The sequence below is a fragment of the Silurus aristotelis genome (assembly GCF_946808225.1).
Source record: "Silurus aristotelis genome assembly, chromosome: 10".
In the NCBI taxonomy this organism is placed as follows: Eukaryota; Metazoa; Chordata; class Actinopteri; order Siluriformes; family Siluridae; genus Silurus; species Silurus aristotelis.
In genome coordinates, this window is record NC_139583.1 from 29,499,318 (window position 1) to 29,525,006 (window position 25,689).

Sequence of the window (25,689 nt, forward strand, 5' to 3'; positions counted from 1 at the left end):
CACCATTAGTACTGGTGAAGTGAAGCCCTGCAGCAATTTCCTAATTAAAGTTTGACTCAGTTACACATCGACAGAGTGATTAAAAACTTTGGCCGGCTGCATCCTCTCAGGGCATGTTGGAGCAGAGAGCATGAAATCAGAACCAGGCTTTGGACTATTTCTTCTGTGGATTCAAGAGCATGAAGCTTTTTTTTATTTTTGCATATTAAATACATTTGCATTTAGGGAGATTAGATTGTAGATTGCTACAAGCCAATTAGGAATGTTTGAAAGAAGATTTATGCTTTTCTCAGCACTAAAAAGAAAGGCTTGAGGCTTGAGAGATTTGGAGACTAAATTAATATGGCTCTTGAGATCATGCAGCAGATGGAGGAAACTGGGCTTTTTCAACACTTTGAATGGAGGTATTAGTCTTTCTGGAAGCTCCTGGAGGCTTTGCTAATAAGCTGATGAGACGAGTCTGATGGGGTATGAGCCAATCAATTAAATAAAAAATATACATATAAATTTCATAGCAGAAGATCTATAAAGCCTCCAGGAACAAAACCGAAAAAAACATGAGCATGTGTCCTTAAGTAGGAGAGTGTGTTTTTTCCTCCCATTTGCCTGAGGTTCTGTAAAATACACAACCTTCTTATATACACACACACACACACACACACACACACACACACACACACACACACACACCTTATATAGCACTACCCCATTGTTAATTATTTTCCCTCCTAATTAGATTTAATGATTGATGCGTTCCCTTTCGCAAGGAGGGGCAGGAAACAGCCTTCGCTTCCTGTACAACAGTATCATTCTCCACCTTGGCCTGCCTCATGCTTACAGAAAATTTTAGCACAAGATGGGAAGAAGGAAAACCTCTTTCCACTTTAATGTTGCAGCTACTGTATCTGTAACTTCATCTTGTGTTACAACGAGAGAGTAATATTTGACTGTTACAAAGCGTGACACAGGAGACTCCCTCCATAAATGAATATTTCTTTACATAAAACTTCACCAAATCTATAATTAAGATGCATTTAAATCTGTTTATGTGGAACATCCACTTATAAATTCCTATAAACACTATGGAAATTCTGTTACCTGGCCCATCAGAATCCAGAATCCAATACTGTAGCATATACAGATCAGTAGTAATGGACAGTAATGAAGTAAATGTCATTTTTAAGTGTACTCAAGTAGTTTTTTCACGTGTCTGTACTTTACTGAAGTGTTTCGATTAAAGGAGATTTTTACTGTAACCACTAGATTTCAAAAGTCAAATCTCGTACTTTTTACTACATTTAGTGGAATCAGTCGTTTCTTTTTATTTACGAGGATAAAAACGTAACTGGTGAAACACGCAGCGAGTCACCAATCAGGATCGAGCGCACGCTCTGTTTTACACGTGTTCTGATCGGCGCTCGGTGCATCTACTGATCACCAACATACAGTTCAGCATCAGTTCAACATCAAAGAAGGTTTTGTGTTCATGATGATTGTAATAGAAATCAATCAGTGTTTGAGTCATTAATATCATTCTATTCAGTGATCAGTGTGCTGAGAGTCACATTTGAGTCTTTACACATAAACTGAGGTGATTAAATGAAGAGTCTTGTGATAAAAATTATAATAAGAACATTATAGTTATAATAAATCACTACTTTGGATACTAAAGTACATTTGAAGGCAAATATTTTAAAGAATTTTACTCACTTTTACTTTTGCCGAATTTTATTGAGTTTATCTCTATTTTAACTCAAGTACGTAATTCATGTATTTAATTCACCTCTGCAGATTAACAACAAAGCACACTAACTTTATTAGGAATAAGGAATTTTCACATCTTTGAAACATTCCCTCTTTTTCGGTATTTCCAGAAGTCTTCTTAATCAGCTCTTGACCTCTCGTCTCTCATGTCTCATCTACTGTTCCAGAAATCCTCACTCTATCTGTTAAAATAACCGTATAACCTTTCTGCTTTAAATGCCATTTCAGATTTTTCCCGGTCCGAGAGCCAGAAATAAAAGGGTAAGAAGTGAAATGGAGATAAGCAGCAATCAAAGCGATCAGGTATCACAAAGAAAAGCTGCATTACGTCCTGACTGAGTGAAAAATATGTCGGCCCACAATCTGTCTTTAACCAGACAACAGTCATTTTGTTCTGTTTCCAACGAGATGGCTTCCTCTTGACCTTTTGTAGCAACCTGAACCATGCTAAGCTGTGCTTCTAAAAATAATACAACATGATGTATTGTGTTTTTATGCCTTTAGTACAGAAATGTGCAAATACAACCGCATCGCATATGTATACAACTTTTGCAAGCAACACAACATTAATTAAAAAATATGTTAAATTTTTTACAGTACAGTAACTAATTGTAATATATTGATAATTAAATATTGAAAATAATCATCTAGAAAATATCGAACAAATAAAGATGCAGCATGCACAAAATACGTCCATAAGAAACCTTACGTTCTGCTATAATGAGCGGAGGGTAAAACAGGAAGTAGCCCACAAGCTCAGCAGTCAGGCGATTTAGCAGGTTACTGGCCGCGGTGCCATTCAAAGTCTCAGTTCTGTTCTGCACCACGTAAACCAGAGACACTGCAGGAGATCCAGCCGACTGAGACACACTCAGGATCTGATAAAAAACAAAAGCTAAAATCAGCGAGAGAAATAAATAGTGACATTTTGCTATTTTATTGCCTTTAGAATCAATATCACTACTGAAAAAAAGTTCTGGAACCTTTAGAAGAACTTTTAGAAGAACCCTCAAAGAGCCATTGTATCAAAAACTAAAAAAAGCCAACATGGATTGTCTCCAAAACTGCAACTCACAGTGTCTTCTGACCAATCAGAATCCAGAATAAAATAAAACTTAATTGCCCAAAGAGAATAATTAGATTTGATGGAAAGATAGAAACATTTTAGAAAGATTGACTTTTTTTAAATCTTTCACATCAAAATCACTTAATCTTTTTTGCTTCATTGAGTTAATTTTGTTTTGTTTGATCAGAAATTGATAGATAGATAGATAGATAGATAGATAGATAGATAGATAGATAGATAGATAGATAGATAGATAGATAGATAGATAGATAGATAGATAGATAGATAGATAGATAGATATGTGTGTGTGTGTGTGTGTGTGTGTGTGTGTGTGTGTGTGTGTGTGTGTGTGTGTGTGTGTGTGTGTGTGTGTGTGTGTGTGTATCACACCTCTACACTGAGTGTGCTGTAACTATTCAGAACTTTGGCCTCGGCTTCAGCAAAAGCGTTCTCCAGTCTCTCCTCCATCAGCTCAGCAAACCTGCAGGACCTCAGATCATCTCCTGGTCCTACAAATCTCAGAACTGTTTTTACACAAACACACAGTTAAACACACTTTTACACACACACATAAACAAACAGCACAGTATGATGGAAAATATTAGCATTTTCAATGATACTACAGCGACGGGTTCTTGAGGCTTCATGATTCTAAAATACTGTACAGAAAGGAAAAGCTTCCATCTGGTCACTTTGAGATGAAGCTCAGATCAGTAGATGCTTGACCTTTTGCAATGCTCTCCCATTTTTACCCAGGATATCTGGAGTTCATCCAGAGTGAACATCAGGGTTGACCATCACTACCCTTCAGTGAATTGTTTCCAAAATAATGGGTTTACAGGCCCGACTTCCTGGGCCTTTGAGCGTTCTGTACATCAGCTAAATAATTTCTACTGTTCTTTGAGATAATTGCTAAATATTTATCATCTTATACATTTTAGCATCAGAGCTAATCCTGTTTAAAAACCCTGAAAGCCTGGCCGAGAGCTTGCGTATGGCTGTGAGTAAACACACGCAGCATGCTAGGAATGATGACGCATGATAAAACTGTATGAGGTGCCAGCCAACATCTCATCTCAGCAGACAGCTACTGCTGGGATGGCAATTACATTTTAATACAATATCACAATAACAGGGAAAGTGACATAGAAATTAAACAGCACACAAACCGATTAAGGCAACAATCCCGCATGCTCTATTTAACAATATTAGATTAGCTTATTCCCAGTTTCCTGCCTGAACGTCTCTGTTGTTGGACGTAAATCAAGCTCTAAACATGTGCCAGATCTCTGAGCCACTGAGTCTCTGACCTGTCTTCAGCATGAGTGAAATAGTAGGAGTTGGCCTCCAGGGGGCTGCTGGGGTTGGCAATGCCTGAACCATTGGCACAAACTGCCGGATATCCGCCATTAGCCTGTCCATGCCGTAGGAGCTCAGAGCCTCCACGATGAAGGACGAGGTGTAAACCATATTGCCACGGGTTACGTAATAGCCCACGGTCACATTGGACATCGTGGACAGACTTTCGATCTGTAGAAATGAAGCATCAGAGAATTGGTCAATTCCTAAAAAAATGCTACAAGTGCACAAAATGGGCCGTGTGAATGGTGTTGGATATACCAGAACATTAGAAGTATGAATACAAAGATGTATGATTACAAGAAGTCTTATGGGTTGAATCTTGGTCAATAAATACCAATTGATGGTATTAAATGAGAGCATTAAAATTATGTCACTTCCCAGCATTGATGAGTTAAAGCTGTTTGATTGAATTTGTTCAAAATAACGCTTAATTTTCCTTCATTTTTTATGTACAACTTGTTTATTAGCATGCTAATTTTTCTTTCTTAGAAATTTATTTTGGAGAACAACTCTCCTTCCTTACTCCATTAGAACACTGTCAGTATTTATCAACATCTCCTTTTACACCGAAAAAGAGCATGACTCTGAGGAAAGGCAGAATGCTGAGATGATATAATATAATATCTACCTAGCATGGCGCTGCTTAGGCAAAATATATAACAGTGCTTAGTTCAATTCCAGTTCTTGTTTTTTTAATAGCTGTTATGTTTAATACATATATTTAATGTATTTAAAGTCACCCAAAGTGTAGAAATGTAAAATATTTGTAACATTAGCAGATTAAACACAAGCTTAGCATTTTCAGTACAGTCACACCCATGAAACAGACATTGCTGTGGTGTGATTTAGTACAAGTCCAGAGGAAAAGGAATGTGATTTTATTGTCAAGTTGCAGTGAGTTAAAAAAAACGATAAGTAATGGTGAAGTGAGGAACTTGATCAAGTTTATTTTGAAAACGTCACTATCATGTTAAATGCCTGATGTATGCAGTATGCCGTGAAACCATGAAACTAATGTTTAGGAGAAATTTCATTGTACTTCACAATATTTTCACAGGTAAAAACAGGGCGGCTTTCTGAATGACACCATACAATGACAGAGGGCCCCACAAACCAGCATGCATGAAATGTGTGTGTGTGTGTGTGTGTGTGTGTGTGTGTGTGTGTGTGTGTGTGTGTGTGTGTGTGTGTGTGTGTGTGTGTGTGTGTGTTGAGGTCATGTTTGGAAACTGAAGAATTTCTTATACAATTGAGTTCTGTTACTCAGGATGTGAACTGGCCTTTTGCCTGAGTCAGTAATCAACACCTCATAAAGGTGATATTGAGGGATTGTGTTTCAGGGAGATGAAACTCGCCCAAACTTCCCTTGATTCCAGAGATTATTAGGGGATTAGAGAGCTGCATTTCCGCTCAGGAACTTTAGGAACATCAACAGAAGTCATTTGCGGTCAGGGAGACTTTTATCTATTGTTACTTCTGGATTAACATTTTTGGAAAGCACCTAAACGGTTAGTGCTCTATATGAGAATGTTATGAGAAACAGTTGCTTCTGAGAGTAGCTTTGGCTTTTCCACTGCATCTTTATCTGGGGAATCAATAAGTGGTTAACAAAAAATAATGGATTTGAACAACCCTAGTAAAAGATACAAATCTGTTTAATAAAGGTATTCCCTGCCTTATGATGGAGATGTGCACCCTTGACCCCATCATAACTTGGGGTTAAGTCGAGACATCGCCTAGCATACACAGGAGTGTTAAAGAGTGGTCATCATTATTGGGTAGTGTACTGTAATTTATTAATACCTAAATGTAACAAATTACAGTACATCATTTAGCAAAACAGCAATTTACACTTAATATTTTTGCACGAATATTTTTTTATATATTTAAAAAATATTTTTACAATTTTATTTTATTGCAATCATCATCATAAGATCACAACTCAGGGACTACCTGTATATGATTAAACAAAATCATCGGGGCCAATTTTTATGACATTTTACAGGAATTGGAGTGCATCAAGTTAAACATTTTAAAATCAGTAGAAGCTGAACAAAAACACTTCACTGATGTCTTGGAACTGTTAAGTGTCTGGAAGTCTGAAGACTTTTGACATTCCAGCTAAGCTAAGATATTTTAACCAAAAACATGTTCACTTCTACCAAAAGGTCAAGACTTCACAGAAAATAGGAATGGGTAGCTCAGGGGTTATCGTGTAGGACTTCTGCTCAGAATGTCATGAGTTCAAATCCCACCACCACTAAGCTCCCTTAAAGGCACCCTGAGCAAGGCTCTTGACCCTCTAATGCTCCAATTGCACAAACATTGATATAATGGAGCTTAAAACTAATTCAAATTTATTTGAATTACTTCATGCTAAGAGTGTTTGCTTGGGATCCACACAAAATAGAAAGCAGTTCCCCAGAGAGAGATTAAGTTGTGGGACGTAGGAGCTGATTGGTTAAAGCTCTGGGTTACTAATCGAAAGGTTGGGGGTTCAAGCCCTGGTATCGCCAAGCTACTACTCTTGGGGCCCCTGAGCAAGACCCTTAAACCTCTGCGTATCATGGCTGACCCTGAGCTCTGACCCCATGTTCCTAACATTACTGGGATATGCACAGAAAGAATTGCTATTTGCTGTAAAGTACATGTGATAATTATAAAGCACCTTTGATTTACTTTCTATAAAACTGACCTTTGCTCGGACACTGCTGTCATTCAGAACCTTGGTCAGTGCCAATGTCAGGCCTCTCGGAAGGTTGTGTTTCAAAATATTGTCCAGTCGATTCCTCCTGATGTGGACAGACAGAACTGCCAGAGAAGGTCATAAAGACATAAAGAATGAATTAGAGTTACCAGGCTTAGATATGGAATTCACAAGTTAAGAGAGAGCTGACACCCATCATGGTAGTAAAGTTAACATTACAATTCTCACCCGTTTTAACCCACATCCTGTCAGTTATGTTGCAGCTGTGTGGAGAACTTTCAGTCGTGGTGGTAATGGTTGTAGTTCTGGGTGGACTGGTCCTGACACTCAAGGTGGTGGAAGTCCATTTAGGGGACGAGGTTGGTGCTATAGTTCTGGAAGGCTTTGCTATAGTTGTGGATGTTGCAGAAGTGGTAGATCCTATGGTGCTGGTTACTTGGGTTGTGCTGGTCAGCTGTGTAGTTGTAGTAGATGCTGTGGTAGTTGTGAAGGCTGTCATGGTGGTGATGGGGGTGAGTTCTGGGACCTTGCTGGCTGGTAGTTCCTGGGTAAGTGGTTCTGATTGGATTGAAGTGTTTATATTTTTGTTGGGTAATGTTGGTCTTATCATTTGAAAAGTAGGTAAAGCAGAGTCATTTCCTTTAGCAGGAAGCCTGGTCTCTCGAGATGTTAGGACAGAGGATGGAAACCCAGACATCCACTGGTCCAGCGTAGACTTTTCTGTAACAACAACATGAATTTTACTCACTTGCTGTAAAAGGTGGAATGGTATTAGAGCTGAGTTCTGAGAGAACTCAAACAAGGGCTTTGATGAAGATACTGACACGCCATGTGGTAATTCAGAATTATAATAAGATGCTGTCGAAGGTGATGAAGGAAATGCTAATGGAGATAAAGCTAAAGGCATTCTTGGAGATGCTGGAGATGTAAATTGTTTTTTTAACAAATATTGGTAATAGGATGACGTGGCTGCTGATGTTAATGCTGAGGATGCTGAAGGTGGTGATGAGGTCAATGAAGCCCGTGTAATTTCTGATGGTACAGATGTTTTAGTCAACGGCAACTGATGCGTTTTTAAAACAAAATCATAATTCAGTGTGAATAATTGTGATGGTGTTGGTGATGACGATTCCAATGTTGGTGATGATTCTGGCGGTAAAGAAGCAGGTGATGATGATGATGATGATGATGATGATGATGATGTTGGTGGTGATCCTGTTGATAATTCTGTTGGCATTGATGCTGATGGAGATGATGATGCTGATAAAGCTGGTGATGATGTTGCTGCTGATAATGCTGATGTAGAGGCTGATGGTGATAATTCTGATGATGATTCTGATGATGGTGTAGGTGATGGGAATTTTGTAAGTGATAATTCTGATGACGATGTTGCTGATGATAATGCTGTTGGAGATGATTGTGATAATTCTGATGATGATTCTGATGATGGTGCAGGCGATGGTGACTCTTTTGTTGATAATCCTGATGATAATGATGATGATGTTGCTGCTGATAATGCTGATGTAGATGCTGATGGTGATAATTGTGATGTTGTTGCTGGTGATATTGTTAATGGTGCTGATGGTGATAATTCTGTTGATGATTCTGATGATAGTGTAGGTGATGGTGACACTGTTGATAATTGGGATGATTCTGGTAATAATTTTGCTGCTGATAAAGCTGTTGTAGATGCTGATGGTACTAATTCTGACGATGTTGCTGCTGCTGATAATGATGGAGATGATTGTGATAATTCTGATGATGATACCAATGATGGTGTAGGTGATGTTGATTCTTTTTGTGATAATTTTGATGATGATTTTGCTGGTGGTATTGCTGATGCTGTAGATGATGGTGAAAATTCTGATTCTGATGTGAATGGAGTTAAGGGTGATGATGTGGTGGGTGATGATGCTGATAGTAATTCTATCGGAAATGTTAATAGGGAAGTTGGCAATAATTCAAAAGATGATGACGATTCTGAGAATGTAAATTCTGCTGATAAATCTGATGATGCTGGTGATATTTCTGATGGTGAGAATGCTGATGGCATTAGCTGTGATGATGGTGCAGATGATTCTAAAGGTGATAAGACTGGTGATAATGCAAATGTTAAATCAGATGATGATGATGATAATGTTGATGATGACACTAATAGTGATGGTGATACTGCTGAAGATAATTCTAATTGTGATGATGCTTTTGATGAATCTGATGGTGATGCCACTGAGAGTGATGATGGTGATGATAAAGCTGATAGTGATAATGCTGGTGATAATTTGGATGGTGGTGTAGTTGGTAAATCTGTTGGCAGAGATACTGGTGAAAGTTCTGATGGTGAGGCTTTTGGTGATAAATTTGGTAGTGATACAAGTAATGATGATGATGAGAATGCTGATAATAATTCTGATGGTGATGATAATGGTGGTAATATTTCAGAAGCTGATGGTGAGATTTCAGGTGATAAATCTAATATTGAATCTGTTGACTGTGCTACTACTGATAATTCTGATGGTGATATATCCATTAACGATGCCAGGAATGATGATGGTGAGGATGCTGATGTTGATGGTGATGGTAATAATGGTGGTGATAATTCAGAAGGTAATGATGGTGGTGATAATTCAGAAGGTAATGATGGTGGTGATAATTCAGAAGGTATTGATGGTGGTGATAATTCAGAAGGTAATGATGGGGATGGTAATAATGGTGGTGATAATTCAGAAGGTAATGATGATGGTGGTAATTCAGAAGGTAATGATGGGGATGGTAATAATGGTGGTGATAATTCAGAAGAAGATGATGATGATGGTGATAATAATAATGGTGGTAATAGTTTAGAGGGTGATGCTGTTGGTAATGCTGATGGTGAGATTCTAGGTGATGAATCTGTTATTACTGAATCTTCTGTTGATGCTGGTGATAATTGTGATGGTGATGATGCTGGTTTTGAAAGTAATAGTCCTGAAAAAGATACATCTGGTAGTGATCCTAATGCTAATTCTAATGACGATAAAGGTGAAGATGAGGATCCTGGTAATAATTTTACATGTGATGTTGATAAATTTAATATTGGTGATGGTGGTAATGATGGAGGTTTTGATTCTGATGGTAATGATGGTGATAGTTCTGTTGGTAATGGTGCTAAAGCTGATGATGCTGGTGACCTTTCTCCTAGTCCTGGAGTTAAAACAGTCTGTGTTTCTAATGTGGAAATTGATAATAAACTTCTGGTGGGTGAAAACACAGATGATATCCTGTTTGACAAAAGGTTTATCACTGGTCCTGGAGTCGATAACAAATTGATACCTCTTGTGTTTAAATCTGAGTCATTTGATGATGATGATGATGATGATGATGATGATGATGATGATGATGATGATGATGTATTTAATACCTTATGAAGTGAAAGCATTTTATTGCTGGTTGATGAAAATGACAGTCCACTTTTAGTTGTAAATAATTGCTGTAGTGGTTGTTTTATAGGACTGAACCCTTCAGTCTGTGCAGGATTTGAGCTGCTTGCTTCTGATCTAGGCTTTACTGTCCAATTGGTAGAGAACACACTGCTCACTGACTTCTCTTTCCAATCAGAGATATTGTTTAGTCTTATGGGTGTAAGTTTTAGACCAGATGCAGATGTTTGTTCAGACACTTCAATAGATGTAGTTCCATCAACAAATGTGTCTCCTGAGATAAATAAATTATTTTGGGTCAGTATTCCAGGGCTGGTTGGTATTTTTCTGTCTGAAGATGTGAAATAATCGGACTTCACATCATCTTTAGTTGTATGCATGATCTTATGATGGAGTAATGAAGGTGTCATAATTGGGGACCTCTTGCTAAAAGCTAAACCCAGGAACTTTGACATGAAAGAAGAACTTGTCTCCATAGGTTTCTGCCCTGAATTTAAAGCAGTGACTAAAAAGTGTCTTTCTTGAGAAGCAAAGTTATTGTTGAATGAGTTTCCAGATTCCATCAGATGAATTGAGGTGGCCATTTCTTGGAGACTTCTTTTAGAACCTGATGCAGTTGCAAAATGGGAAATGATGCCGTTTTGAGAGGTTAAAGACTTTCTGTCTAAAAGGATTGATGTCTTGGTACTTAACAGACTGTCAGCCAGGTGTTTAGCTGTAGAGTTTGAGAGGATGGCAGATATTGAAGGTCTGGATGAGGTCAATGCTCTTGCTGTAGCCTCAGAAGAGAGTATGTCAATTCTGTAAGATATAAGTGCTGTTGATGGGATGTTGGTTGGTGATGCATCCCAAAAATCCAAAAATCTATGTTCATGTGGTTTTAAAGTTCTACTTGTGCTAGTTTCTTGAGGTTGTTTTCTCAGCATGTATTCAATGAATGCAGAAGATGTAAGCATCGGTTTTGTATTTTCTGAGAAAGAGACACTGTGCAGAAGGCTCACTGATGTTGGATTATTAGTTGGATTTGGCAAAAGGTTTCTAGAAAAAGAGTCAGGTGCAATAAGTGGAGACTCCATGGTTGTCATGTCTGTCTCATAAAACAAGGTTTGAGGTGTAGCTCTAGGTGATTTATTTTCGGCTTGCCCTGGAACCTGTGTGGTCAGAAATGTTCTATAGTACCCTAGAGATGCATTGTTGTCTTTAGAGTTTTTTTCCTTCCCAGCTGGGATTTGCGTATTTCGACTTCTTGGAGAGGATGGATTCTTATATAATTCAGACAAACCTGTTGGAGAAACCATCAAATGAGTGCTTTTGAAAGAAGGCACTATTTCCTTTTTAATTAAGAATGACGCCACACTTGAATCTGCCTCAGTGTGGATCAGCTGCTCTCGAGTTGTGGCAGACCGAGTTGCTGATTCCCCATAAATCTTTGTATACATGCTGTTTTTAGATCCATGTAACTGCATTCGGGTCTCACTTGATGGATCCTGTGGGATTGTGGCTGCAGATAGAAAATAATGACCATACATTTTTCTTACAATTGAGGTCGGTTCTTGTGATGGTTGTCTTGCGGGGTGTATGACTGGGGCTCTAAGCTCTAAGGGTTCTGCTGGCACTGGGCTTTGAAGAAAAGCTTTGTATTGATTATGTGCTACTGAGGTGTTTATGGTTTCCTTAAATGAAAGTGGTTCATCTGAGTACGGTGTGTAAGAACCAGTGGTTGGGCTAGGTGGTGTTGGAACAGAACTATATATGTAAGCAAGGCTATGTGCTAAGGGTTTATTTTTAAATGGTGACCTTGACGAGGTTGAATCTGAAGTTGATGGTAGTAATAAGGATGATGATGCTGATGATAATAGTAGTGTCGATGAAGGTAACATTGTCATTGGTGATGTAGCCACTGATGATATGATTTCAGTGGAAACTGGAGGTACATTGCGAGAATTGATAAAACTGGTGTTTGTATGAGTGCTGAACACCAAACCTGAAGAATGGTTCCTAATGTGCACCAAAGCAGATGCTGGGATCATAAAAGATGGCTCTGCTCTCTGAACAGAACTTCCTGCAGGTGAACGCTTAGACTGGTTAGTGGTCTCTCTAACAGGACTCTCCAGAGTAGAGCTGAAATGAAAATCGATCTGTGGTTTTGCAGGTGGTCTGGCTGATAGAGACTTCTCTCTCATGTCCCTTTGTCGACTCGTTGGAACAGAACGGACGGCCGAGACAGGATCCTCATCGATCATAAGCAAACCAGATGGCCAAAGAGAAGAGGTTGACAGGGCTGCTTTGTCCAGAGGTGACGCCAATGATCCAGATGCCTCATAATTTGTTCCATCTGTTGGAGAAGAGATTCAGATGGATATACTGGGAACATATCTGATTGTACTGGGTTATATTGGGAATCTTTACAATGTAGAACTTTAGTTCAAATGCTATAGAGAGGAGAAGCTGTAATTTTCCTGTCATATATTCTAGAAATGTCTTTGTGAAGCAGGCAGGCAGAATTATAGCTCTGCTGTATAATACAAAGCACTCGAAGCAATTAATTTAAAGAGTCTTTAAAACCACTTGAACAGACCGAACGGAACTGGTGTATATTTGGTAATTTTAAGGAGAAAAAAAAAGACAATCATTAAACACTACAACAATGAGAGCCTTCTCAAAGTCTATACTTTTCTCCACAATACACCACAAACTCACACACAGAGAACGAAATTATACCTAAAATAGCACTGTGCAGGACCCTTAGAACGGATCTCATATACATCCATCCATCTACACATCCATTCTAACAGTCAGTACACATCTGTTTTGTGTGAGCTACAAAATCTAGGAGCCACCAGGATTTATTTATGAGGATTTGCAATTCTGTGACATACGAGGTGGTATCATAATGTTTTGTGACTAGTTTTGTAACATACCAACAGATGGCAGCACAAGGCTGCACGCACAGTCACAGGAAGCACAGACCTTGAAGTTAGAATGCAATGTTCCTGTGCACAAAGCCAGTGTCATGAAGATATGCCTTACATGGCCTGGAGTGGAAGATCTCCTGCTATAGAGCTTCATCTATAAAGAACATTATGAATGTGAACACTGACTACACCCCAGTCCTCCTTACCTCACCTGCATCAGTACCTGACTTTACTAACACCCTTGTAGCTGAACGAATCTACACAAATCTCAATAATATCTAGTGGAACATCTTCAAAGAAGAGTGGATTTTAATACAACAGCAAATGAAGAGTGGAATGTGATATTCAGAAAAGAAGCACATGCTAATTTTATGCTGAGGTGTCCACAAACTTCACCAAGCTTTTAACCATAATAATCCCCTCTGTGACATTAAATTAATATGTACACTATACTTATTGGACATATAGTGTACATATTAATTTAATGTCACAGAGGGGATTATTATGGTCAAAAGCTTGATGAAGTAAATCTAAGCAGTTTGTAAGTATTGTATGAAAACCAGAACTATATTTAAAAGGTGTGAGACAAAAGGACATGACAGACGGAAGTATGTGATGTCACACACTCCAGTTTCACACGTGAGTTTATATATAAAAAAAAAAACACATACTGGAAGCAGTGAAGGTCATGATGTCCCTCTGTCCCATTATATGCCTAGTGGGGAACTGACACACTTTCCACGTCCCTCGAGTGTAAACCTGCACTCGACGGTGTCTTATGCAGCACAACATATTGCAAAATCCTAACATACTGTACAAATCATCTCTCAAAATGTCCTTCTTGTCTTTCTTGACAAACCTGCTTAGTTGCAGATAAACTATATGGGTAGATGGGAGCAGATTCTCTCACAAAAGACCTCTGATTCTGGATCCGGGCGATCGATCGTTTCTAAATGCTGACGAGGTCAAATAAAATCTTGCTGTGCTGTTTATTAATAGCAAATCGGTGGTAAAAACGGGTTCGGTGTTGTGCCGCCTGTGATCGCTATGACTTCAATTTATCGATTAGTGCTTTATGTGATAAACATGTTCTGAATATATAAATTCAACACAAGGTAATAGCGCTATGAGATACTTGGAGAAGAAACGATATTTGCCGCAGTTGCACTTATTGAGGACCGTCATGCTGAAATCCATATTCAACTGATGTTTAATTGATATAATGAGAAAATAGAGTTCATTGGTCAAAACTAGAAAATCTGTACGATGCGACTTGAAACGTTTAACATTGAGTTTAGAAGTGTAGCATCTGTAGTTTTTCAGTGTACAATGTCTTCAAACTAGTCTCCAATAGTGATGGGAAGATCGGATCCTTTTAGTGACCAGGTTTATTAAATGTTGTTCATCAATATAAACGACTCTTTTTTTTAGTTATTGTTTCATTTCATTCCTTTAATCCTTTATTCACCTTCTTAGCATATATGGGAGTCACGTGACAAATGGACGAGTGACTCGGACCAGAGGACTCATGGGATGAACTCAGTTCTGTTTCCTGTGTGATGGAAACTGCATAGTGTCCTGATAAATGAACGACTCGGACTCGACTCGGAGTCGACTCGGAGTCGAGAAGTGCACTATTCAATTCTCATGCGTATCCGGTAGAAAATGAACGAATCACTCTTTGAGACGACTCGTTCTTCTGAGTCACATTCAAGACTATAGTAATATAGTATAGTAGACAATAGTTCATGAACGACTCATCACTAGCCATATGCCATATGCAGTACGTATAGTTTTCTGGTTAGAAGCTCTGGGAATAAGGAAGTCCAGCTGACTGCAGCTTAAACAAGTCTGATGTATTTATTAAAGCCGAGCTCGTCAATCTAACCCCTCTGAGAGTGACCTACTGAATGTGACACAATTTTGGCTGTGCTCGGATACTGCAGTATGCACAGACACTTTGTGTCCTTTTGTCCAGGAAACACTGTACACTCCTGTTCCTTTCTCAAAGCTAAGAACCTTTGAATATGCAGTTCAACCCTATAAAGAACCATTGATTTTAGAAGAATGTACGTATTACCCAGGAGTGTGAAACAAACTCCAAACTACTGGTCATTATTTTTTTTAATACATAAAATTTAGGTTAATTGGCTTTTAAGAAAAAATATTAGCCTCCTTAAAAGGTCCTGTATGGAGATTTAACGAATTCTCCAGTGTCAGCACTTTGAGGTTTTAAAATAATAGATTCTTTCCAAAGGAAGAAATTAAGCTCTCAAGCATCTTTAGACACTTTATAGACACAAGTTTGTAGACACCTGAACATCCCATTACACATTTAGTTTTCATCTGCTGTTATAATGAGCTCCACTCTTCTGGGATGTTCCACTAGATTGTTTGACGATATTCATTCAGCCATAAGGGTGTTAGTAATGTCAGGTACTGATGTAGGTGAGGTGAGGTGAGAAGGTTCCTGGATTGTAGTCAGCATTCACCTACATTCATGTTCATCAGGGTTGAGGTCAGATCTCTATTGTAGTAGAGCTTCCACTCCAAACCATCTAAAGCATAGCTTCATTAAACTGGCTTTGTGCATTGTCATGGTAGAGCAGGTTTGGGTCTCCTAGTTCATGTAAAGGGAAAGTTTCATGCTACATCATCTGAAGACGTTCAATACATTTGTGTTCCTGCAACTTTGTGCTCCAGTTTAGGGAAGAACCACCTATGGATGGTTTATTATGAAGCAAGAATACTGAGCTTTATGGAACTTCTAGAAATGATCTGATATATGAACTGTAGAACTTCACTATCCATAATTAGCACTTCTCAACTGGTCCCACCACCTCTCCGGGTACAGGGAAGACGTGCTTCCAGACTCTTCTTTGTTCTAGCACTTAGGTGATGGAATGAACCTCAACCGCTGAGCCTCTAACAGCATCTAAAGACCTTCAAGAGGTTCTTAAATTAGTATTTGGTAATAAAAAAGACCATAATTTGTATTTATAGTCTCTGTCCTAATAAACCAGCAGCAGAGTGTATTTATTGATTTAGACTTTGAAGCACTTTATAAGGAGGTGTCTACCAAATGCCTTAGATGTAAATGTAAATGGTAAATTGCCTGATGAGGCTATAAGACTTTTCCCATTGGCAATTTAAAATATACAGTACCAGTATTGCAAACATTTATAAATACCTATGATCCACCTGCCTAATATTGTGTTGGTTTCCCTTTTGCTACTAAAACAGTCGTGACCCATCGATCATCAACAGCATGAACTTCTTCAGCAGTTTGAGCTACAGGAGCTCGTCTGTTGGATCAGACCACACCTATCCAGCCTTCACTCCTCACGTGCATTAATGAGATAATCAGTGTTATTCACTTCACTGCTCATAATGTGATAATGTTATACTGTCCGTGGCGGGCGGTCAGGGTCAGTAAATCCTTTTCTGCTGGACTAAACACTATCAGAAGCACGTGTATGCGAATGGTAGATTTTTGTGTCCAATCAGATTTCAGTCTCTATGTGCTGCCATGTCAATCTAATCTGCCCAGAGCCTTCAAAGTCAGTACTGCTGGACTTCTAACCACAGTCTTCTTAATAAATAGCTCTGTTTCTTTAACCAATCAGATTTCAGATTCTCCTCACAGGGCAGCTCGCTGGCCCAGAATAGCGTCAGCATTTTTCCGTCCTCTGATTGGTTGTTCAGAGGGAAACTGTTACAGTCGAGTTCGACTGGTAAAACACGTGTGTAGCTCTGCTTTTTTTCATGTTATTGGACAAATATTAATTGTAAACTGTTCCAGATGTTGTAGGTGCACAGTTGTGGTTGTTTGGAGTCTTAACTGGGTTTGTTGCTTTAGTAAAATGGTTTTCACCTCCATATGTAAAATGTCTCTCTCTCTGTAATGCAGCGTGTTGTTATATTGTGTTTTTGTACAGTATTAATGGTTTCTATAATTGTGATGTGATAGTGGTGTATTAAGAGGTGGATTAAGTCGGGTTCATCCTCACTGAAGGCCCAGGTACCAAATACACGGCCCACCACTGCATAATGTTATACCTGATCAGTGTGTATATATACAGTACAGACCAAAAGTTTGGACACACCTTCTCATTCAAAGAGTTTTCTTTATTTTCATGACTATGAAAATTGTAGATTCACACTGAAGGCATCAAAACTATGAATGAACACATGTGGAATTATATATGGAATTATATACATAACAAAAAAGTGTGAAACAACTGAAAAATGTCATATTGTAGGTTCTTCAAAGTAGCCACCTTTTGCTTTGATTACTGCTTTGCACACTCTTGGCATTCTCTTGATGAGCTTCAAGAGGTAGTCACCTGAAATGGTCTTCCAACAGTCTTGAAGGAGTTCCCCGAGAGATGCTTGGCACTTGTTGGCCCTTTTGCCTTCACTCTGCGGTCCAGCTCACCCCTAAACCATCTCGATTGGGTTCAGGTCCGGTGACTGTGGAGGCCAGGTCATCTGGCGCAGCACCCCATCACTCTCCTTCTTGGTCAAATAGCCCCTGATGCCTTCAGTGTGACTCTACAATATACATAGTCATGAAAATAAAGAAAACTCTTTGAATGAGAAGGTGTGTCCAAACTTTTGGTCTGTACTGTATATATATACAGTGAGGAAAATAAGTATTTGAACACTCTGCTATTTTGCAAGTTCTCCCACTTAGAAATCATGGAGGGGTCTAAAATTGTCATCGTAGGTGCATGTCCACTGTGAGAGACATAATCTAAAAAGAAAAATCCAGAAATCACAATATATGATTTTTAAACTATTTATTTGTATGATACAGCTGCAAATAAGTATTTGAACACCTGTCTATCAGCTAGAATTCTGACCCTCAAAGACCTGTTAGTCTGCCTTTAAAATGTCCACCTCCACTACATTTATTATCCTAAATTAGATGCAGCCGTTTGAGGTCGTTAGCTGCATAAAGACACCTGTCCACCCCATACAATCAGTAAGAATCCAACTACTAACATGGCCAAGACCAAAGAGCTGTCCAAAGACACTAGAGACAAAATTGTACACCTCCACAAGGCTGGAAAGGGCTACGGGGAAATTGCCAAGCAGCTTGGTGAAAAAAGGTCCACTGTTGGAGCAATCATTAGAAAATTGCAGAAGCTAAACATGACTGTTAATCTCCCTCGGACTGGGGCTCCATGAAAGATCTCACCTCGTGGGGTCTCAATGATCCTAAGGAAGGTGAGAAATCAGCCCAGAAATACAGGGGAGGAGCTGGTCAATGACCTGAAAAGAGCTGGGACCACCGTTTCCAAGGTTACTGTTGGTAATACACTAAGACGTCATGGTTTAAAATCATGCATGGCACGGAAGGTTCCCCTGCTTAAACCAGCACATGTCCAGGCACGTCTTAAGTTTGCCAATGACCATTTGGATGATTCAGAGGAGTCATGGGAGAAAGTCATGTGGTCAGATGAGACCAAAATAGAACTTTTGGGTCATAATTCCACTAAACGTGTTTGGAGGAAGAAGAATGCTGAGTACCATCCCAAGAACACCATCCCTACTGTGAAGCATGGGGGTGGTAGCATCATGCTTTGGGGATGTTTTTCTGCACATGGGACAGGGCGACTGCACTGTATTAAGGAGAGGATGACCGGGGCCATGTATTGCGAGATTTTGAGGAACAACCTCCTTCCCTCAGTTAGAGCATTGAAGATGGGTCGAGGCTGGGTCTTCCAACATGACAATGACCCGAAGCACACAGCCAGGATAACCAAGGAGTGGCTCTGTAAGAAGCATATCAAGGTTCTGGCATGGCCTAGCCAGTCTCCAGACATAAACCCAATAGAGAATCTTTGGAGGGAGCTCAAACTCCGTGTTTTTCAGCGACAGGCCAGAAACCTGACTGATCTAGAGAAGATCTGTGTGGAGGAGTGGGCCAAAATCCCTCCTGCAGTGTGTGCAAACCTGGTGAAAAACTACAGGAAACGTTTGACCTCTGTAATTGCAAACAAAGGCTCCTGTACCAAATATTAACATTGACTTTCTCAGGTGTTCAAATACTTATTTGCAGCTGCATCATACAAATAAATAGTTAAAAAATCATATATTGTGTTTTCTGGATTTTTCTTTTTAGATTATGTCTCTCACAGTGGACATGCACCTACGATGACAATTTCAGACCCCTCAATGATTTCTAAGTGGGAGAACTTGCAAAATAGCAGGGTGTTCAAATACTTATTTTCCTCACTGTATATATATAGTGTGTATATGCCACTGCTAAAGAGTGTTTTGTTATTTGCCTGAGCTTCATGTTAAAATATCAGCTCTACAGTATGACAAATCTGTGATTGTTCTCAATATGGAGGAGAAAAAGCTATCGTGTGTGTCTGTGTGTGTGTGTGTGTGTATGCGTGTGTGTATGTGTGTGGGTGGGTGTGTTAGCAGTGGAGGAGTTGGCATCAAAGTACTGAGGACAACGCACGAGGCCGGGTGTAACACATGGCTAATTTAAGCTTCTATAAATCTACTTTACTCCTGAAGAAAATGGCAGGTTTTTTAATTAGCCATTAAAGAAATAAATGGAGATACCAAATACCACTGTAAATACTAAGGTAAATGAACACTCCTGACTGTTTCCTGAGATTAGAGAGAAAATAATGAGTGTATTCAGTCTCATCACTGTGTTGTGTTTCTTTATAGAATCAATGAGAATCTCGACATCTGCAGTTGGGGCGAATTTTGCCTTTTATTCTGGTGAAATAAAAACAAATACACTCTGTAACAGTGCGTTTGTCCTTTATGAATGAAAATATAAATGAAATTGCGTAAAGATTAGACAATAATTAAATCTATGGGAATAATAACATTATATAAACATGGATTCATTACAAAAATACAATTGATTTTAAAGTAAAAATGGAATTAGGTTAATTAATTAACTGAATACTGAATGAAAGAGGAAACACCCATTGACTGAAACAACGTGTAGAACATTTTGTGTCCTTCTATCTGATAAGACAATATAAATGAAATGCACTTTTCATACCAGTTACACGAGCACTAATTTGGGGGTCGTTCAAAGGTTTGTTAGATGTTTATATATATCAGTCCTCACTCAGGCCTTCAGTAGTGTCCTACCTGAACCAATCCACCTCCTAATGCACTCATTATGCTTCTACGGCTATAGAAAACATCAGTGTTATAGAGAAGTGCAGTAGATCAGAGCGCTGCATCACACACAGGATCTCATACAGTCAGAATGAACATCATCACTAAAGCAAGAAACCCAATGAACACAATTCAACACGTCTCCTTTCACTGGAGCCACAACTGCACCTCCACATACATCATCTCCAGCAGAAGCATCGATATTCCCCTCATCACACACACACCCAAACACACACCTCCACACACATCATCTCCAGCAGAAGCATTGATATTCCCCTCATCACACGAACACACCCAAACACACACCTCCACATACATCATCTCCAGCAGAAGCAGTAATATTCATCTCATCACTTCACCCCCTTGGTTTTATTTGTATTTTTTCGGTGCATTACGGTTTTCCTGTGGATTTTCAATAAAGGCTAATTTTGTGTTTTAGTGCAAATTCTACACAAAAAAAAAAAAAAAAAAACGCAAAAATGTATAAACGGTTCATTAAAAAACTGTTTTTAACCTGTTTTAGTGACCTTTCCTTCACCATGTCCAGCTTTTTGTCCAAGTCTGTCTTGTAAATGTCATTGTAAGTGTGTCTGCTATCAAATCACTTTCTGCTCCTGTGTCAGCGATTGTGGAATGAAAAAAAACAATATTAAATCCATGTGAATGTATTTACGATTGTGCAGTTTGCTACAGATGCGGGTTGAGAGCTCTGACTAGTGCGCTCCCTGATCAAAAGTTTAAAGGAAAGTCACAATCAGCTTTAAGTAGCATTGATGTGCAGCTACCATGAGCCCACGCTGTTGATTTCTGCTGGATTTACAGCAATACATGATGTGACGTTGGAATCTGAAAACTCCAACGTAAAATCTGTATTTAGATTTAAACCCAGAATAGAAACAGAGTTCACGAAATAGAATTAAACATGAATGTAAACTTGACACTGACCAGGCAGGTACTAAGGATGAATGCTGTAAATTACCGAACTGAGACTTCATATTGTATTGACGCTTTGAAAACTACCTTGTAGGCACCTGCATTATTTTCTCTGATTACATTCATATCCTCATCCATACACTTTTAAAATCAGACTGATATACTGTAACTTACTGAACGTTTTAGTGAATCAAATAAAATTTATCATTTCAACACTCTGAGACGACTGTAAATGAAGTGTTTATATTCACCTTACTGAAATGTTCCAGAAAAAAGAAAATGCAACCACTCGCTCACATGAAAGTAAACACCTCAGGCTTGTAGGATTTTTTTGTTGTGTGGTGCAGGAGACACATCCCTGATGCACAACTACAGTCTTAAACAAATACCCTGTAAACCACACACACAAACACTCCTCCTATATCGGATTCAAACGCATTTTCTATGAACTATTATCCAAATAATGAAGTGATATTGGGTAAGTGGAAGCTCCATGTGCTCTGCTAGGAAGGTTGTAAGTTCAAACCCCAGAACAATCCAAATGCCTCTTCCGGGCCCTTGAGCGGGGCCCTTAACTGCTCAGTTGTATAAACGAGATAATTGTAAGTCTCTCTGCGTTAGAGTATGTGCCAAATGCAAATGTTTAGAATGTTATACTCTGATTACATGGCCATCTACATCTTCTTCTAAGTCCCATCTGTGTTGACATTGAGATCAGACACGGCTGAAGATGTAACATGAATATTTGATCCAGAGGTCGAAAAATTGTTTTTGTGAAAAAGTGATGGATCTTATTAAGAAAAAAAAAAGCCTTCACTCTCTCGTCTCTTTTAAAATCACATCAGTCTGAATGAAGATCTAGATTCTGCTGCAGGCTGTAAATGTCCTATCAGGAACCAGATAGAGAGACGGAGAGGCGACCTGCCTTCACCCACCCAATCCCATTTATTAAAATGATGAAGCGTCACTCAGGCAGAGATTCAGAGCAAGAACTGAGCAACCATCTGTTTCTGCTCTGTCTCACTTTCTGAATGGACTCGTCCTGTCTTTATGGACCATCCCGTGCTCTACAAGACAGTTCACAAGTCGCTCAAATGTGGATTTGCATGCATTTCATGTGCAAAGGTACAGGATCATGATGTTCATCTCAGAGGCTTTTACAGGACAGTGGGAACATCTGACCCTGGTCCAGGAAACGAGGGTTATACCACCAGGGACAATTTAGGAAACATTCAGAAAGTTCTAGATCTTTAAGAGGTTCACAAACCCAAACTGTTCAGCCACAGTCTGGTGGATGAAACTAAGAGATGCAGGAGGATCTTCTTCACTTAGAACTTCATAACTGGCTCTGCGTCACATCACACTTTTCATTGTTCTAATTTAATTTGTAAACGTTCCTGATAAAGTTCAGATGTCTAAAATGTGCAGTTTCTTCTGCAATAAAAACTCAAGAACATTATGGATTTTTTCAGCCATACAGTATGTGGTTCTTCTCCAAACTGCTAACGCAATGTTGGAGGCACACAGTTGTACGGGACGTCTTCATAACCAAACCTGTTCCAGCAGGATAATGTTGCTGTGCACAAAGCCAGCACCATGAAGATCTGTTTTACATGGGTTGGATGTAGTGGAAGATCTTCTGCTATAAAGAACCAACCCTTTCGAACACCTTTGGGATGAAGGTGAAGACTGACAGCACCTTCTAACCTACATCAGTACCTGACTTTACACAACACCCTTGTGGATGAATTAATCTTCACAAGCACACTCCAAAATCTAGTGGAACATCTATTTGAGGTTCTGCTCGTAGAAACAAAGAAAACGTTGAAAACGTCTGTCATGTTCTCTCTAAAATCAGATCTTCTGATTCTCAGCACCATGACCCAGTTCTACTATGTCCTGAATACGGCTCTGGTTTCTGGAGTTATGACAGAACACACACACACACACACACACACCTGATTCAGCTCAGCAGTTAAAGATTTAAAGGTGCAGTATGTGATTTTGTTAGAAGTTTTAATGCTGCTGGAAAGTTTGTGAACCCTTCAGAACATCTGCATAAATAAAACCCAAATCACCAGATGTTTTCCAGTGTAGATGAAAAGCCTGATTTAAACAAATCAAACCAAATTATTAAATTAATGCATTAAAGTAAAGTTATTTATTTATTTGGGAGAAATGTTTCAATATTATATTTCACTGAGTGTCAAAATAGTCCAGAATCCAGATCAATTTAAAAACAGTGTTCACACCATTTCAATCGTTTTCCAAAAGTTGCTCATCCACACTGAGACGTGTAAAAATGCTCACGTCCCTGTGTGCTAATTTTAACACGCTTCGACCTGCGCCATTTCCGCTTACAGTTTATTTACTTTATGGCTCTTTTAAACGTAAAAAAAAAAAAAAAAAAAAGCAAAATATGCGTTTTTAAAGAAACAGGACGATGGGACGAAAATCAGGTCTGAGTGAGAGCCTTATTTAATTCGAATGAATGAAAATATGACATTTAATGGGGTTTGGAACAAAGGAAATACTTTTGTCCACATAGTCTCCTTTTCTTCTTCTTCTTCTTCCGGCTTCTCCCATTAGGGGGCGCCACAGCAGATCATCTGTCTCCATTCCCCCCTGTCCTCTACATCTGCCTCTTTCACACCAACTACCTGCATGTCTTCCCTCACCACATCCATAAACCTCCTCCTTGGTCTTCCTCTTTTCCTCCTTCCTGGTGTCTCCATCCTCAGCATTCTCCTACTGATATACCCCATGTCCCTCCTCTGCACATGTCCAAACCATCTCAATCTCACCTCCCTCACCGTGTCTCCCAAACGTCCTACATGCGCCGTCCCTCTAATAAACTCATTTCTAATCTTGTCCATCGTCGTCACTCCCAACGAACATCTCAACATCTTCAGCTCTGCTACCTCCAGCTCCACCTCCTGTCTTTTACTCACTGCCACTGTCTCTAATCCATACAACATCTCAGGTCTCACCACATAGTCTATTATATTAAACTCAAGGTGGACGTCTTGACACGACATGTTCCGATGTGCATTGGGGATTAGACTTTCGTTAGAAAAGGGATCGTAGTAAACAGGTTTTTCTCAGTGCAGTACAATTTGTCTGTAGCAATCATTCTGCAGCGCCACCTCTCCTCTAATCTCATCTAAATTACTGCACCTTCATCCTGATCCTACATAAATCCAGGAAGTCGCAGCACTACTGCACGCATCAGCAGGAAATGCAGGAGGTTGCAACGTTTAATATTTTCCTGTAGTGCACAAAGATGTCACACACAAGCAGAATTTTCTGGCCAGATGTTTGTGTCTTCGCTGTACAAGAAATATAAAAACAGGCGCTTTATTTATTACTAAAGAACAAAAATGCACAAAAAATCTGACTTTTACGATTAGAATTATTGGCACCCATCAAGATAATAAGCAGCTGAAACAGCAAAAAAAAAAAAAAAGACTGAATTGTAAATTGTTGCATTTGATTTCAAACTTGTTAAATATAATAATAATAATAATAATAATAATAATAATAATAATAATTATTATTATTATTATTATTATTATTATTATTATTATTATTATTATATATATTTGCCACTAATTTTAGTAGTTATCCATTAATAGTTCATCTTCATGATACAAGTTACATCCAGTTCTCACCCACATTCTAGCAGCTATAAACGCTCGTTCCCTCACACAGAGACAGAAGACAGATGCCTCATGCCATGCGATGGAGAAACCATTGAAGCTCCATAAACCACCTCTGTCCTAAAAACTCACAGCTTCACCTCAGACTGTTACAAACCCTTGGTACTGGAGACTCCTTCCAAAAATGATTCATACACACATTTCTCCTTCTTCCATTACACACCTGGTCCATGTGGAAACATCTGGAATTGGTTCAATGGCGTGGTGAATTGAAGATTTGAATGAAGTGAATGCTTTAACGGCCTATTATGAAGGGTGCCAATAATTATGGTCTTGTATGGCTGTATGAAGCTGGGTCGTAGCCTCGGTGATGACGGAAGCTTTAAAGCGTTGCAGTACAAAAGAAATGCGCAAAAAAAAAAAAGAAAAAAAAAAAAAAGAAAGGAAAAGAAGAGGGAAGAGAGGATGAAACCGAGAACGTGCACAGTGAAGAAGTTGTTATAAGCTGTTCATAATAAGACGTTCTGGACGGGCAAATGAGTGCACGCGCTCCCGGTTATGAAATGATCACCGGGTGGGTTTTGGTTTCTCCATATGAAGATGTGATGTGAACTTCTTCACACGTCGAGGTGTGACCGAATGCGCGTGAAGGAAAGGAAATGATGGAAATAAAAAGAGGTGTTTTTTTCCCCCTTCATTCTTC

At 39.1% G+C, this 25,689-nt stretch overlaps 1 protein-coding gene across 1 annotated transcript in view; it reads right to left on the bottom strand.

Annotated features, from left to right (window-relative positions):
* The window catches only part of kiaa1549lb (KIAA1549-like b), a 52,974-nt gene that overhangs the window by 26,789 nt on the left and 496 nt on the right, over window positions 1–25,689 (bottom strand). The window contains exons 2-7 of the mRNA XM_083552847.1: window positions 12,300–12,650; window positions 7,128–7,619; window positions 6,888–7,003; window positions 4,141–4,360; window positions 3,221–3,354; window positions 2,474–2,642 (exon numbers count right to left, since the gene is read on the bottom strand). Coding sequence (XP_083408973.1) covers window positions 2,474–2,642; window positions 3,221–3,354; window positions 4,141–4,360; window positions 6,888–7,003; window positions 7,128–7,619; window positions 12,300–12,650 — 1,482 coding nt within the window. The remainder of the gene's footprint in view (window positions 1–2,473; window positions 2,643–3,220; window positions 3,355–4,140; window positions 4,361–6,887; window positions 7,004–7,127; window positions 7,620–12,299; window positions 12,651–25,689) is intronic.